At 41.0% G+C, this 16,220-nt stretch overlaps 1 protein-coding gene across 8 annotated transcripts in view; it reads left to right on the top strand.

Annotated features, from left to right (window-relative positions):
• The window catches only part of Atg10 (autophagy related 10), a 268,942-nt gene that overhangs the window by 171,826 nt on the left and 80,896 nt on the right, over positions 1–16,220 (top strand). For all 8 annotated transcript variants that reach the window (XR_015439007.1, XM_021255724.2, XM_021255723.2 and 5 more), the window contains one exon: positions 860–998. Coding sequence is in view for 7 of the 8 variants with exons in the window: in XM_021255724.2 (XP_021111383.1) it covers positions 860–998 (139 nt within the window). In the remaining variant the exon portion in view is untranslated. The remainder of the gene's footprint in view (positions 1–859; positions 999–16,220) is intronic.

Here is a 16,220-nt window from a genome sequence, read left to right as displayed (position 1 = left end):
CAGAAATGAGCCAAACCCATCTTCTACTAATTTAATTTCAAAGGAAGTTCATCAACCAAAATAAATAAGTGCATGTGCACGACACCAGACTCTGATTCAACATGTCCAATTAATTGCTTCTAAGCATTAAGATGCATTCTTAAGAAACCTCCACCCATAGTAAAAGAAAAAAAAATCAACCTGTGAGGAGTGATTAGGTGAGGCGCAGCATGGCTATCACCAACTCTGCTTACGGAACTGTGTTTCACTTTGCCATCTATTAAAAAATCAAGAGTTATTGTAGAGCTCTACCAAAGAAAGCACAATAATAAGAAAACAATCATCTCAGGATTTAACATATACCTAAAAATCTCAACCTCTTGCAAAGTAAGTATCTTATTCAAAATGGAGCTGGGAATTGTTCAGCACGCAGTGAATCATCTTTTGGAAAGTACAATAGACTCTTTAGGGACATTTCACAGCCTCTCATTTGACTCTTAGGATGTTTTTAGCTTTCGCAGGTAGGGGAGAAGGTGGTTTGTATAGCCATCATCGTGTTGCTAAAATTGTACAGCAAAGATTTTTAGAGTTGCTGTTGCATTAGATCTTCTTGCCCCCCTTCCTGTTTCTTTCCTCAGAGCTGCTTTGTCTCCCAAAAACCAATCTGGAATGACTTAATGCTAATGTTTTTTGGTTGTACTACTTACCCAGGACTCAAATGTTAAACATCAATATGGGTAACTCCCTTTTCCTTACCTCATGGCCCTGTGTTTATTTAACTGTAATTTTGCAGGAAGAAAAATCTCATCTTTCCCTCTTCATGCTAGTACTTTTTTTTTTATTGACAAATACATTTGGATTTTGCTTTGCTTTCTTCCAGGAGGCCTTAGACCTACCCTCGGATGATTTGGAAGTGATTGAGACCCAGGCAGCATCTGAAGTGGTTAAATATGAGTATCACGTCTTATATTCCTGTAGCTACCAAGTGCCTGTACTGTACTTCAGAGCAAGCTTTTTAGGTAAGACTATGTCTGAGACTAAAAGTAAATTCATAACATTTATATCTAAGGCAGAAAGCACATTTGGAAAATCATGCTTGAGAGGAAAAAAATAGACTTAAAAATAAGAGAACTGTGGGTGAGTAAGGTTTTAGCAGTAAGTTTCTCATGCTGCAGGAAGAGAATCAAGGCTTCAGCGTGAATGATATCATCGAAGCCTGAAGTTTGATCCTCAGATTCTTGGCCTCTTGCCTGAAATTGACTAAGCCCCAGGCCCTTTTTCTTTTCTTTACTCTAAACAAGCAGGAACAACTTAAAGCTGCAATGTTTATTTACTTCTAACTGGACAATAAAAATTCCTTTCAACCTCGTGATCCCATTAACTCCAAAGCTCCTGTGCCTGGTTCCCCAAGAGCTAATGACTATTTCAAGAAACATTTATCAGTCAGCTTAAGCTGTCTTTGAAAAACAGCATTGACGTTTCCTTTGGCCATCTGTACCTCTCCAGCGCCTCAGCTTTCTGAGATGCTATTGCTCAACTCATTTCCCTCCTGGGAGGGCAGAGCACCCTGGCCCCTCCAGGCCTTTGCAAATAGAGGCCCCTGATATCCTCACCCCACATGCAGTGGACATCAGTGGGTCAGCATCGGGCATGACCTAGGCTCAGAGACCCAGCCGAGCCCCTGTCCAGCCTGCCCTCTGCCCTCAGTCCTCTTTTATACCAGGGCTTGTCGGCAGCAGTTTGCAGTTTGAACAGCCTTCTAACTTTTTCTGGAGAGCTAAGACATCTGAATTTAGCCAATGATATTTTATTTTTAATTAAAAAGTAGCTTAAGCTGCTTTGAATCTGTATTTGGTAGATTTAATCACTTGCTGCCTTATATTGTTTAATGGTCTCTAATTTTGCAGTGCTGGCGGTTTAACAAGCACTTTGGATTTAAAACACAAGAACAAATTCTCATAGACTCCCTGGTGAGAAGATTTTAATTTGAGGTGCAGTTCCTAAGAACTGACAATTTGGGGTAAATTTTCAACATGGGACCCGGGGAATTGAGGACACTGATAGTTCACTAATTCACCGACTCCTGCAGCACATTTATCCCTGTGATTATTGCAGGGATCTTTAAACGGCCCCTTTGTTGTAATTATATTCGGTTTGGAGCCCAGAGGTGAAAGGCGGTTTCTGGTCTGGGAGCTGTGCTGTGTAAGAGTAGAGGCCCTGTTTGTCACAGCCCAGGTGAGGGCAGAGGTGCCCCGGGGCAAGCCCTGCTGCAGGGAGGGGACCGACCCCTTCTCCCACACTGTACCTGCGTGTAATTAGTATTCACCACAAGCAGTTAATCACCAGAGAAGAGCTCCCAGAGACAAAACAAGTTGTTTAGCTTGTCAGCGTTGGGGACTCAGAGGTGTTGAGACATGACTGCTTCTAGCTGCGAGTGTGTCTTGCCCGGCTGGCGATGAGCTCACACGCATGCTCTGCTCTCGCGTGCTAACAGCGCCCCCTGCAGCGCAGCTCCGGAAGTGTTCCTGGGGGTCCAGTTGCGTTTTAATGGTATCACATACTTTCTTAGCGCCTTTCTTCATTCCGACCTTCTGTTCTTACACACACACACACACACACACACACACACACACACACCACTAGCATTCTTGGATTCTATTTATATACTTTGAAGATGCTGTTCCTTCATGCTCAATAAAAGAGACCAAAACAAGTCATTTATTTAATGTGGAAGTATTCCCCCCATCCCCAATTCTGTGTTATATAGAATGGGGATTAGGAATTTTAAAATCCATATCAATCAGAGCTCATTTGGTTCTTGTTTAAATACACTAAAAAATCAAGTTTAATTTTTGCAGAGCATACTGAAATATTTTCTTATGCAGAAACATGAAAAATGGTTCTCCCACTATTATATTCTAATAGTTTCTTTATTTCTTTTCCACCTAACTTAAACCCATGTGTGTTGTAAAAATGTATCACCCTTTACTCCCAAGTCATAATTTCTCATTTATTCTCTGCAGACCATTTCCTTTTCTTTTAATATCTGATTATTCTGGCTCCTCATCTGTTAGTTGAACAAATCTCCGACTGTGTGGTGACTGGATTCCTAATGTCGTCCTCATCCTCTCGCTCCAGGTCCAGATTTTTCTTTGTCTCATTCTAAGGGCGTTCTGACCTAGAAAGAAAATTATAAAATTTTCACCCAGGGGTCTTTTTTGGGGGGCTTCAAAAATAGTTCACTTAACCCTGTTTTCAGAGGATACTTAGAATTTCTTTTGCATTGCATTGTTAGTAAAAATTAATTTCTCTGTTTTCTCTGAATTTTTCTTCTGAATTTTTGATATAGAGAAAGCAAAGGAAGAAGTAAGTGATGCCCATTTAAATTGACATTACCTTTTCTTTTATGAACTCACTTAAATTTTAGAACTCTTTATTCTATTTATTGAAGTGAAAATTCCTTGGGCTCTGAGTTCCTCTTATTTTTCTAGCCTAGTCAATTCCGTGTTGTATTGTATCATATCATATCCTACACTCAGTCATCTCAACAGCTGAAGTTATTTGTTTATACTAAGTTATTTGTTTATTCGTCCACTATAAGATGGTGAGCTAGACAGTAGGGCTCCAAAATGAGCAGCTTCATTTATGACTCTCTGTGTTTGTGATACTTAGATGACTTTTAATAAATTTTTACATTAGTCATACTCATTTTGATACCCACAGTATGAACTGTATGCAGCATCAACACATATTTATGAGGTGACTCCATAATGAAGAATTCCTAAGTGTTTCTTAGACTGAGACACTGCGATGGTCCCTGCTCAGCTGCTGTGAGGGGCTCTCTGGGGAAGTGATGCTGCTGTCCCTGGGGGACCTGGCGCCCAAACCTTCATATACCTTCACTGTTCAGTTGGGTTCTTCTCAGAGAGCACAGGAACAGTGGACTACGAAAAATGGAAACTCCTGTGGCCTCGAAGTGGGCCTCCGAGCTAGTGAAGCAGCTGCTCCACTTCTATAAACACATATTTTTATTTGATCCTTGAAGGCAGACAGTCAAGATCAGATAGAATTCTACTTCTGGATGCCTCTCATTTCTACTACTTGGGGCATAAGAGCTTAGTTCTCAAGGGGACAGCATGGATTGAAGAGAAGAAGTAGCTACTTTCGTCGTTGTGGATTGGATATGGTCAGCACCTTCTGCTACCCCACAGTGGATGACAGATAACTAACTATCCTGCTGTTGAGTAATAATGAAGAGCCACCATTTGCAGGGTACTGTGCAGTTTATGGTGTCCAGTCCCATAAAGCGCTGGCATTGTTCAGTGCATTTTTTGTTTTTGTTATTGTTGTGGCTGTTGTTGTTTGTTGACTATTTTTGAAGCACACTCTATTAAAGAATTATTTGTATTATTCCAAAGCCTCCTGTCTGCTGCCCATCATTCCTATCATTCCATGGCCTTTTTATACCCCGTTTTCCCTCTTGAGGGTTTGGCTGTTGTCAGAAGTTGAAGGCAAAAGTTAGAAATGTTGTAAAAACCTTAGGTATCTGCTATGACTCCTGGCTTCACCAGAGACCTAGGTTTACATATATTTCTCTTACATTGTAACTAGAAATTCCTGTATTTATTCAGCTTGAATTCTGATTTTATTTCTTCCCCGTCTCTTTTCTTTTCCTTTGTTCTCAATCTCTGTTGAGAAATGCACCAAGTGGTTATTCTCATTTTCAAAACATTTAATTTGTCTGACATTCGGGTTCTCCTTGGGAGCTGTTTTGACATATTTCTGCAGCTGGTCAGAAGGGCTGCTTTGGAGTAGGGAAGGAAACATCTCTTCCATTCAGCATTGGAGTGTCTGGCTACTATTGTCCTAAGAAGTACAGGTATAAAATTTAAAATGTACCTCAGATACTTGATGTGGAAGATCTGCCAACTTGTTATAGGCCCGAAGGCTGTGAGTGGAAAAAGGGTAAAGGAAATAGTCCAGGAATAATTCCTTTCCAAAGGTAGTGTGAGCCAAACCAAGTCACAGGCCAGGATGGAGACAGAATGGTGGAAGTCTGGGAGCCAAGGGGTGCCTGAGGAGGAGGGGAGAAGGAGGAGAGCAGGGGAGAAGGCAGAAAACTGGGAAAGACAAGGGTGGAGTGGAGGAGGCTGAAGAATGCCAGCAGAATGGCCGCAGCTGTGTCCAGCACCTTGGACTGGCTGGCTGGCTGGTGACGGCTGGGTTTTCTGTGCAGAATGGAAGGGAGAAGCTGAGTGCCGAGCTCTCTGGGCTGGGGAGAGCGGGGCGTATTTGGAGGCCGGTGAGAGAGGTTTGGACAAGGACTACTTTAAGACACACTGCGGGAGAAGCGGTCACCAAGGGGCCAGGAGGTCACATTGTAGCTGAGATAATGGGTGGGAAGGGGCCGCAGGACACAAGAGAACGACAAGGAAAGTGAGCTGAAGTGAACCCAAGGAGGAAGTCATTTCTTAGAAATCATTTCTAAAACAGAAAGAATAAGTGAAAGAAGAATGAAAAATCACTTGATGGTTTTCTTGTTAACATTATTAAAACTTTACAGTGGTTCTGCCGCCTGCCTCAGAAGCGCAAGGTCCCAAGTTCGATCCCCAGTACCCCCCCAAAAAAACTTTACAGTAATAACATCATGGAGAAAGTGAGTAGAAAGAACATGTTTTCAAGGGAAAATCAGTATTGCAGTTCAGTGAATGTTAAGGGAGCTTGTTGAAGAGGAGGAAAAAGGTGGATTAGAGAGGTAAAGACTGGGGCAAAAATGATTCAAGTTAATTATTACAAGGAGCAGAAAATAGCAGTTTGACAGATAAGTTAGAATTCTGTTTAATTATAAAGAATACTTAAGAAAATTCATATCTAATTATGCTTAAATTTATGTAAACAATAAATCTAGGCAAAGTCATAATAACAAACTAGAATCTACATGTTGGTGTGTTAAAAAGAAATTCTAGTGATTGAAATGGAATTTGAAGAGCAAACAATGAAAATTTTTAAGGAGAATAATGAGTTATGTAACCAATAACAGTACAATTTAAACTGAAAAGTCCAAATAGTAGAGAAATTTAATCAGAATTGTTTGTTGAATACTGTACATGTTTGAAACAGAGAAAATTAGGGTAGAGTGTTATACTGGGTTAGAATATGATAGGACTAGAATCGCATTGAAAAAAATCAAGTCTTGGTTTAATATTGTACAAAAGGAATTGTGAAAAAGAAATTTGAAAAACGACAGAAATAGAGTTAGCCAAAAAGTTCATTTCACCTGTGTTAGTACCAAATGCCACATGTGCAAAGAACAACAGAATTTAAATGGAGCCAGAGGCTGGAAGAGGATATAGAAGATGATTGAACTTGCTCTTCTGTAAGAGTCTATACTTCACCTTTCCTGAACAGGTGGATGCTCGTGCTGCCATAGGGACCACCATCTCTTTGCTTATCCTTGGCAAAATGAGCCCTGTTTAAAGCATCCATTAAAACGTATATGAGTGCCTACTGTGTGCACAGCACAAAGATACTTGCTTATTTTTTTGAATAAGCGGACAGAAACACTGGCCAACTTGTAAGTAGCTTATAGCTTTTATCCCTGCCTAAAGCCCTAAAGCAGCATCTGTCAAGTCCCTACAGGAGGTGTTATGTGAGGGATGGAAGCTGCATTCTCCATGGCATGGCGTTGAGCTGCACATGGAATGAGGATGGCGACGGTGCTGGTACAAGGAAAGGTCCATGTTCTGGAGTGTGACGTTTGGGGAAAGCCAGGGGTCCGAAGTGCTGAGGGCTGGGCTACCAGACTTCGAGGTGGGGATCAAAACCTTGGGCTCCTTTGGACTGGATTGAAAGTGAGTATCTTCCGTTCAGAACCAGCAGGCCTGAGACTGTATATATCCTTCGGTTCTTCCACAGCGGCATCTCAGGCTTGCTGTCCTGGGCATCTGTATACTGGATGTTGCTTCCTTTGGAACATCTGACCCAGCAGTCCTCGAGGAGGCCTTGTATGTCCCGCTGCTAGGTTACACGGTCAGCTTTGTTTGAACGGGAGGTTATAGCCTCACTCGCGTTATTATGAGTTTCTTAACACAGAGTGTGGACCTCTCAGGGTGACTTACAGTTGTCCCTTCATGTGCTGTTGGACACGTCGCACCAAAATAGCCTGTCACGTGCATAAGGTTTCCCGTGGAATAAAAGCCGTCTTAGGGTTATTATGCTCATAATTACTAGACAAACGTACAAGATTTTTTAAAATGTGGGAGGATAATTTTGAAGCTAGATAGTTACTGAGCAAGACTTCTAAGCTATTAATTTGTGCTGTTTCAGTGAGGTACTCTTGGCTGAAATTCATCAAGCCTGAGCATGAAAAGCAGAGAGGGACTTCGAGACAGACCAGAATAGGTGAAGGCAGCAGGTGAGGGAGTGAGGGGCGTCTCCTGCCCTCGGCCCCAGGGATGGGAAATGCAGCCGCCTCGCCTTCCGCTTATTCGAAATTTCTCTCTAGACTGAGCGTATGTTTGGATACTGAGAAATCACATAGCCACCCTGTCCACATCTGCTTAATGCTATGGATTTGCATAAGTATGAGGTTTTTTATATAAATCAAAACATTTAATCAATGATTAAAAATAGTAACTAGTCAGTCTTTTTGCTTAGAGTTGTGCCAGTTGCTCCAGAAATAATGCTGAACTTTCATGTCTCCATCCCTTTGAACATGTTTGGTCACAGGCATGAGGGTGTTTCTGGGATGCAGAGATGAATAACAAGAATCAGAGATGAGCAATGCCTTCGAGGAGGTTTCAGTCTAGTGAGGGGAGTGAGACAGACTTGCAGATCATACTCCTCTGTCAGTGCGGACTGGTGGAGACCAGTTAGCAGCAGGAGCAAAGCACAGCTCATGTGTGCATCACTGTACAGTTCTAAGAAGCACGAGTGTACTGACACACGCAGGACGGTAGTGAGACACACTGGGTTCTCCGTTCTGATTCCCAGCCCCGTGGCTTATTGAGTGTAAGACCTTGAGCAAGGCATTAAAATGCCTTTCATCACCTGAAAAACAATCTGAGGTGTAAGACCTTCTGCGTGGAGTTCTGAGGCTCGCCCCCTGCCGTGTGGAACTACCTCTCAGGGTGCTGCTGTGCTCCACCTGGACCTTCCTGGCAACAAAGGTGGGCACTGTCATCATGAACACACGCAGCCCCAGCAGCTGAGGGTGCAGAGAGGCAGAGGGTTTATAAAGAGTGCCCCCACACCATGGAGTTGGGGCTTAAATTCTGTAGCCCATTCTTCACCGCAGGGCGCTGTCATTCAAATAACTGCAATTCAAGAAACATGTGGATTAAATTAGTTGATGTGATGTGTAAGTAAAAAGAAGTTGCCATCGTGTGTACTTTTGGAATTTCCACTCAGATTTCCTGAGATTAATAAAGATACAAAGTGTTAAACTGTTTATAGGAATAATGAAAATCGCAGAATTAGCCAGCGCAGTCAGTACCTGATCTGAATGTACAGGAACAATTACACTCATTTCATATTACAATATAATTTTCTCACTGAAGCAAAAATGAATTTTCCCCTTTGGCAGAGCATGAGCTGTGTCTCACTGCCAGTCTGACATGAATTTTTATGTCCTTCAAAGGTGTGTTGAAGGCATCCTATGAACACCAGTGGCACATCTCACTGTGAAAACCCACTCTTTCCTCTTTATTTCCAGGAACCACGTCCAGGACGTTATTCTTAAACTGACTATGAATCACTTATGTTCTTGTTAATCTTCATTTTAGGTTAAGTTTTAGTGAGACCTGCACAAGAAGGATAAAGGTAACTGCAGTGGGCTTGCGCTAGGGGTAGGAAGTGCATGTGAAATATCTCATGCTGTTATTGGATTCATGAAAACTAATAGCCCTGAGAAATTTAATTTAGAAAGCTGCACATTTTGACTAATATATAGATTACTTGACATGTAGGTTATTATTCAATTGAGAGACTTTATATGAAAATGTTAAATGCTACTGGCAGATGCTGAAGATCTTAATTTTTAATTATTCCTTTTTTCTTTTGCCAAATGTGGCTTCCCCTTTGGTCATTTGGCATTTTGGGTTGTTGGACAGAACATGGTTTTAGCTTACATGTGTGTTTTATTCTGGGTGACACAGGCACGGAGCAGGCGCTCAATAAACACATGTTAACTAAATGACGTTATGGGTCTCAGCTGAAATAATTTTGGTGTCTGCTTTGATTTTTCAAGTATTTGAGGGATTTTGCTGAGCTCCTCAGCCTCAGTGTGGTTAATTCCTACACATGTTGGAATCGGTGCTATTGAATGCGTATCTTGTATCTGAAGCTGGGGAGTTGTGGGTTGAGTGTGTCGGAGGAGACGGAGGCCGGGCAGGGGAAACCAGTCCTTCTTAACGTGGCTTACAGTCCCTGGTTGGAGTTACTTTGGACTGCATGTGTAGGTACTCGATATTATGTTTATGTGCTTAGCCAGTATTTATTTATGTCCATATTTTAAGCTTTGGTTCTTCCATTTTCATGCATAGATACAAAATACTTTAAGTTTCTGTCCTAGTTAAGCTCTATTTTTGTGATGTGATTCTTTACATGTTTGGCTCTTCCAGTTCAATGATTACTGTGGTATTCCTGGAAGTTTCATTTTGTTTTTTTGTACTGGGGGTCGAACTCCGGACCTTGCTCTTGCAAGCCAGGTGACGGAACCGCTGAGCTAAATCTCCTGCACAGTTTTTTTGGTTTTGTTTTTGTTTTTTTTGGTACCAGCAATTGAACTCAGGACCTTGCACTTGCAAGGCAGGCAGCAGAACCACTGAGCCAAACCCCTGGCACTTCATTTTGTTTTTTAATGAGTCACAATCAATACATTTGAAGTGTCAATAGTGTATCCTGAGATTTTGAAGATACTGCTGATTGGGTCAAAGCGTTTTTGTTTTTGTATAAAAGATCGGAACAATTAACTTTTGTCTATCTTTGATCATGAAAAGTGTGAATCCGACTAGGCAAACCAACGATGAAGGGCCAAGGAAGAGAACGCTTTGTTAGGTCATTATTGTCAAACAACAACAACAAAAAGCTGTATTTACCTAGATGTTTTACAGTGTAAATGGTCAGCAGAAACAAAGATACAGAGGAAAAACAAACTATAAATTTTTGCCAATCATAGTGTTATGACTCAACACATTTTGAGAACTACTGCTTTTGAAATGTTTCCTATTCCATAGAAAGTTGGCAGATGGTTACCCACTAAAGGTGATTTTTTTCCGAGACAGCACAATCATTGCAAGCCAAACATAGGGAATAAGACAGGCATCCTTTTAAAAATTATTATTACAACCTAATTGTGACTACAAAGCAATTAATTTCTTGCCTGTCTCTGAAAGAAGTTCCAAAAGAACAGTTCCATTATCAGCATTACAGCATTGTTGGAACAAATATTTGTTGAATTTGTTGATAGTCAGTTAACCTCCCTAGGTGAGTATTTTGAAGAACAGGCTTTTAAATATTTAGGACTGGAAATGTTTGTTTTAAACATCAGAGTCCCACCAGGCCTAGCATGCTGTTGCCAGAGTGCTAGACTCAGAACCTCAGGAGGAACTAAAGAGACCTCCAAGTGGCTCTGGAGAACCAGCCCAGACATGGGCCTGGAAGGAGCAAATATTTTGGCAAGGGTATTGTAATTACTTATTGACTCTGTTAGCTTTCCTGCCACTGAAACACAATACCCAACACCCATAGATTAATTTGGTTTGTGGTTTCTGGGGATTCAGTCCATGGGAGATGGCTCCAAGACAGGAACATCCTGGCAGAAGGGCTTCGTGGAGCAAAGCTGCTTAGTTCATGGCAACCAGGAAGCAGAGCAGGGGAACAGCACCAGAGAGGAAGGGGCCAGGGACCAGATATAGTACCCAAGGCCACACCTCTGTGACCACCCAGACACACCCAAGAGTGAGCTCTACTCATCTGCTCGGGATTTCTTAATCTAGTGACGTTGATATATTAGATTAATGGTCACATTGACGTTTCTCCATTTTCCTAAGGAGTTAGATTTTGGAAGCTGGTGCCCATGGTCTGGAGGGGTTTTTATCAAGGAAGTGATAGCTGTGACTCACTCCAGGGAGAATAGCCTTCAGACTCATCATCACGGGGGCCTATGCTCTGTTGTTTTCCCAACTTTCCCTATTTGTGAAAATCAGAGAATTCAAGTTGGTTCAGAAAATTCAACTGGAGAAGAATAGGGCTTATTACAAAGAAAAACCACCTCCCAGAAATAAGGCATGGCTGGGCTTCTTTGGAACTGAGCAGGGACTCTACCAAGGTGAGATTTTCCCGGCCTCTTGCTGCTGCCTCTCTCTAGAAAGCCACCTTCTCCTCTCTATGGGCAGTTTGCTCCTGATGCCCGTGACCCATCTTGGGCTTGTGTGTGGTGTTGGCACAATCCCTGGTCCCTGTTTTACCTGGTCTCTCAGGTCCAGCTGCAACTGCTCTGACACAGGTGCTGGGGATAGAACAGGGAGCCAAGTACTCAGGGTGCCTGCCCACGTGAAGTCCTCCATGTAGGTGCAGGTCCCCCACTGCGGGCACAGAGAAAACAGTAAAATAGCAGAAATGGCAGATCCAAAGAGATAGTCATTTGTGTTTCAGTCAGTTCCAGTCCTTAAAAGAGATGTAGAATATGACCTTTATCAAACCTAAGACAGATGGTGGTGTTGCCCCAGGTGGAAACCTCTGCAGTGATCCTCTGCTGAGACATCATCGTCCTTCACAGGAGTAAAGATGTCTGAGCTTGGACTAGGCAGAAATATAGCTGTAACCCTAAACCACCAAAGATAAACGATGGACAAGCTGGACTTCATCAAAGTTCAAAACTGTGTTTCAAAGATCACCATCAAGAAAATGAAAAGATAGCCCACTGAAACAGAGAAAATATTTACAAATAAATATATTTGATAAAGGCCTTGTATCTAGAATGTATTTAAAACTCTTACACCACTGCAATAAGAGAATATCCCAATTAAAAAACAGGACAGGAGCTGATGAGGTGGTGCACACCTGTGATCCCAGCACTCTTAAGACAATGAGGAGGACGGTCCCAAGTTCAAGCCCACTCTGGGCAGTTTGGCCATTTAGGGAGACCTTGCCTCTAAAACATAAAAGCTGAGGAAGTAGCTCAGCGTGAAAGGCCTGGGTTCAATCCCCAGGACTCTAAAAACAAAACATTAAATGAAGCAGGGCAGAGGGTCTGAACAGACATTTAGTGACATGAAAATATGCTCAGCGTGATGTATTATAAGGGAAATCAGTGCAAATCGAAATCACAGTGAGTTGTGACACTTAGTGCCTATTAGGATGGCTGCAAGTGAAAAACAAAACATGATCAAATGTTGGGAAGGGCACAGAGCGATTAGAACCCCACTTGGACTGCTGTGGGATGTTAGACAGCACAGCCACCTTGGAGAAGCCTGGCAGGTACTCCGAGGGTTAAGCAGTTACCACAAGACTCGTCAGTCTGACTCCTAAGGGTGCACACAAGAGAAGAGACAACACATGGCCATGCCAGAGCTTGTACGTGGGTCACTCTTCATAATGGTCCTGCAGGGGAAAAACTCCAAATGATGACTGCATAAGAAAAATATGGTATATAGCAGAGTGAAATATGAACTGACTGAAAAACAATGAGGCACCGGCACATGGCTGAACCTGGAAGACAGGCTGAGTGGGGGAAGACCCGTGTGTGTGACTGCACCTGTATGAAATGCATAGAAATGGTAAGTTCATAGCAGTGGAAGGGAAGTCGGGTTCCTAGGATGGAAGGAGGAGGGGGGTGAGGGGTGACTGCTAATGAGTTCGAGGTTTCTTTTTCACATTAAGTGCTCTAAGAAGGTGATGGTGACACAACTCTGAGATGAGGCACTTTATTTTTCCCTCTTTTATTAGTAATACGTTTGTGAAAGCTAATAAATACATTAATCACAGGGAGCGGGTATAAACATACGGCATCGTGACCCTCTTTGCTTCCCTTCCCTTACTTCCTGTCTCCCTCCCCCTCAGATCCCTCCCATCTCCACAGAGCTTCTCTCCCTGTTTTCTATTGTGTATCTTCTACATTGTTCTTTATTTATATTTTGGCTTTCTTATTTGAGAGAAAACATGCAATATTTAACCTCCTGTGTCTGATTTGTTTCACTTAGCTTTATGGTCTCAGGGTACAATCTCTTTCCTACAGATGACTCAAATTTATCTTTCTTTATGGCAGAGGAGTACTTCATTGTGTATAAATACCATATTTTCTTTATCCATTCATTTGTTGATGGGCATATAGGCTGCTTCCAAGATTTAGCTATTATAAGTTGTGCTGTAATAAGCATGGTGTGCATGCGTCACTGTAATATGATGTCTTTAATTTGGGGGGAAGATACTCAGAAGAAGAATAGCTGGGTCAAATGGAATCTCTATTTTTAATTGTCTGAGGATTCTCCATACTGATTTGCACAAAGGTTGTACAAGTTTACATCCCCACCAATATTGTATTAAGGTTCCTTTGCCCCCACAGTCTCACCAGTATTTGTTGTTTTTGGTTCTTGTTGGCCATTCTTTCTGGAGTAAGATGGAGTCTCAGGGTTGTTTTGATTTGCATTTCACTAGTGGCCCAAGATGCCAGTTACCTTTTCATGTACTCACTGGCCATTTGTACTTCTTTTGAGAAATGCCTATTCATTTCATTTGCCCGTTTTTTGCATTGTGCCTTTTATTTGGGGAGGTCTAGTATTTTGGGGCTTTGGCATGTATTCTAGATATTAATCCTCTTTCTGAAGAGTAGGTGACAAATTTTTTCCCCCATTCTGAAGGTTATCCCTTCACTCTGTTGGTTGTTTCCTTTACTATGCAGAAGAATTTTGATTTGATATAGTCCCATTTGTTGGTTATTGGTATTATTTCTTGCTCAACTGGGATTCTGTTTTTAAAAAGTCCTCCCTATGCTTATGTCTTCACAAGTTTTACCTTCCAGGAGATTCACCCTTTCTGTTTTTATATCTAGGTCTTTGATCTGTTCAACTTAATTTTAGTACATAGTGAGTGAGTTGGGGCTAGACTCATCCTTCTGCCTGTGGAAAGCCAGTTTTCCCAGCACCATTTGTTAAAGACACCAGCTTTCCTCCAGTGTATGTTTTGGCCACTCTGTCAAAGACAAATACTTGAATGTCCTTGGGGTTTTTCTACATCCTCAGCTCTGTTTCATTGATCTACATGTCTGTTTTGTGCCAGCATCATGCCATTTTTATCACTCTAACTTTGTAATATAGCTTGAAACCTGGGCTTGGGATGCTTCTAGCTTTGCTCTTGTTACCCGAGATTGCTTTTGCTATTCTGGGTCTCTTCTACTTCCATATGAATTTTAGAATTGCCTTTTCTAGTTCTGTGAAGGATGCTGTTGACATTCCGATTGGCATTGCATTAAATGTATATGTCATTTTTGGTAAAATGGCCATTTTCACAATATTCATTGTGCCTATTCAGGAACAGGGGATATCTTTTCATTTTCTGATGTCCTCTTCAATCTCTTTTTTTCATAGGATTTTATTTCCTTGGTTAGGTTAATACATCACTATTAATTTTTAAAAAGCTATTGTGAATGGAATTGTTTTTGTGATTTCTTTCTCATTTCTCATTTCATTGTTGCTGTACAGGAATGCTGTTGTTTTTTATGCATTAATTTTGTATCCAGAATTTTGCTGAATTTGTTTAGTAGTTCTAGAAGTCTTTGGTGAAGGGTTTTTTGTCTTCTGTGTAAGAGATCATGTCATCTGTGAATAAGGGTAGTGTGACTTCTTCCTTTCCTATGCATACCTCTTTTCTTTTTTTCTCTTTCCTGATTGCTCTGGGTAAAGTTTTGAGTACTATATTGAACAAAGTGCTGAGAGTGGTCATCTTTGTCTTGTTCCTGATTTTAGAGAAAAGGCCTTCAATTTTTCCCTATTTAGTATGGTGTTGGCATTGGCTTTCTCATAAATGGCTTTGTCAATCTAAGATAAGTTCGTTCTGTGCCTATTTTCATCAGAATTTTTTAACATGAATGGCTGTTGGATTTTGCCAAAGCCTTTTTGTATCTGTTGAGATGATCATGTGATTTTTATCCTTGCTTCTGTTTATGGTATGTTTTACATTTACTGATTTTCATATGTTGAACCATCCTTGCATCCTTGGAATGAAGCCCACTTGGTCATGATGATTTATCACATTTTGTTTTCCAGTATCATTGAGAATTCGTTGATGTTTAAGTGTGCTTATTTTAGTCCACCATAAACTTCTTAGTTTTGTTTTTGCTTTTGTTTTTTTTGGTACGGGGGATTGAACTCAGATCCTTGTGTTTGCTAGGCAGGCGACAGAACCACTGAGTTAAATCGCCAGCTCTCATTGAGAATTTTTACATCTATGTTTATTAAAGACATTGGCCTATAGTTTTCTTTTTCTCTTAATTCTCTTGTTTGGTTTACTACCAGGGTAATGCTGGCTTCCAGGAATGGGTTTGGTTGTGCTCTTGCCCTTTCAATTTCATGAAGGACTTTGAGGAATATGGGCATTACATCTTCCCTGAAGTTCTGGTTGAATTCTGTGATGAATCTATGGGGTGCTGGATTTTTCTCAGTAGAGTTTTCATTACCATCTCTATTTCACTGCCTGTTATTGGTTTATATTTTCTGGGCTCAATCTTGGTAATTTATGTGTGTCCATTTCTTCTAGTGTCTCCAGTTTATTGGAATATGAGTTTTATAAATAGTTTCTTATAATCCTCTGGATTTGGGTGGTGTCCATTGTGATTTCATCTGTTTCTTTTTTTTTTTTTTTTGAGTTGTCTATTGCTTTTTTTGTTGGTACATGTTTGTAATACATAATGATCATATTCATCATAGAGAATTTTTACATAATATATTTAATTCTCCTTTTCCCCATTCCCCTCCTCTCCCTTCAACCTTTTGGGTTTCTCATGCAAGAAAAACACTATGATATTTAATCTTGTGTGTCTGACTTATTTCACTTAAAATTATGGTCTCTAGGTGTGTCCATTTACCTAAAAATGTCTCAAGTTTATCCTTCTTTATAGTAGAGTAGTACTCTATTGTATGTTTTATTTATCCATTCTTCCATTGATGCGCATATGGACTGTTTCCAAGATTTAGCTATTATAAATTGTGCTGCTATAAACATGGGTATGCATATATCACTGTGGT

The sequence above is a fragment of the Heterocephalus glaber genome, unplaced genomic scaffold (genome assembly GCF_053883595.1).
Source record: "Heterocephalus glaber isolate CG9 unplaced genomic scaffold, H.glaber_assembly_v1.0 deba00001465, whole genome shotgun sequence".
Classification (NCBI taxonomy): Eukaryota; Metazoa; Chordata; class Mammalia; order Rodentia; family Bathyergidae; genus Heterocephalus; species Heterocephalus glaber.
The sequence above is the reverse complement of the archived record's forward strand: the minus strand, read 5'-3'. Positions and strand labels throughout refer to the sequence as shown.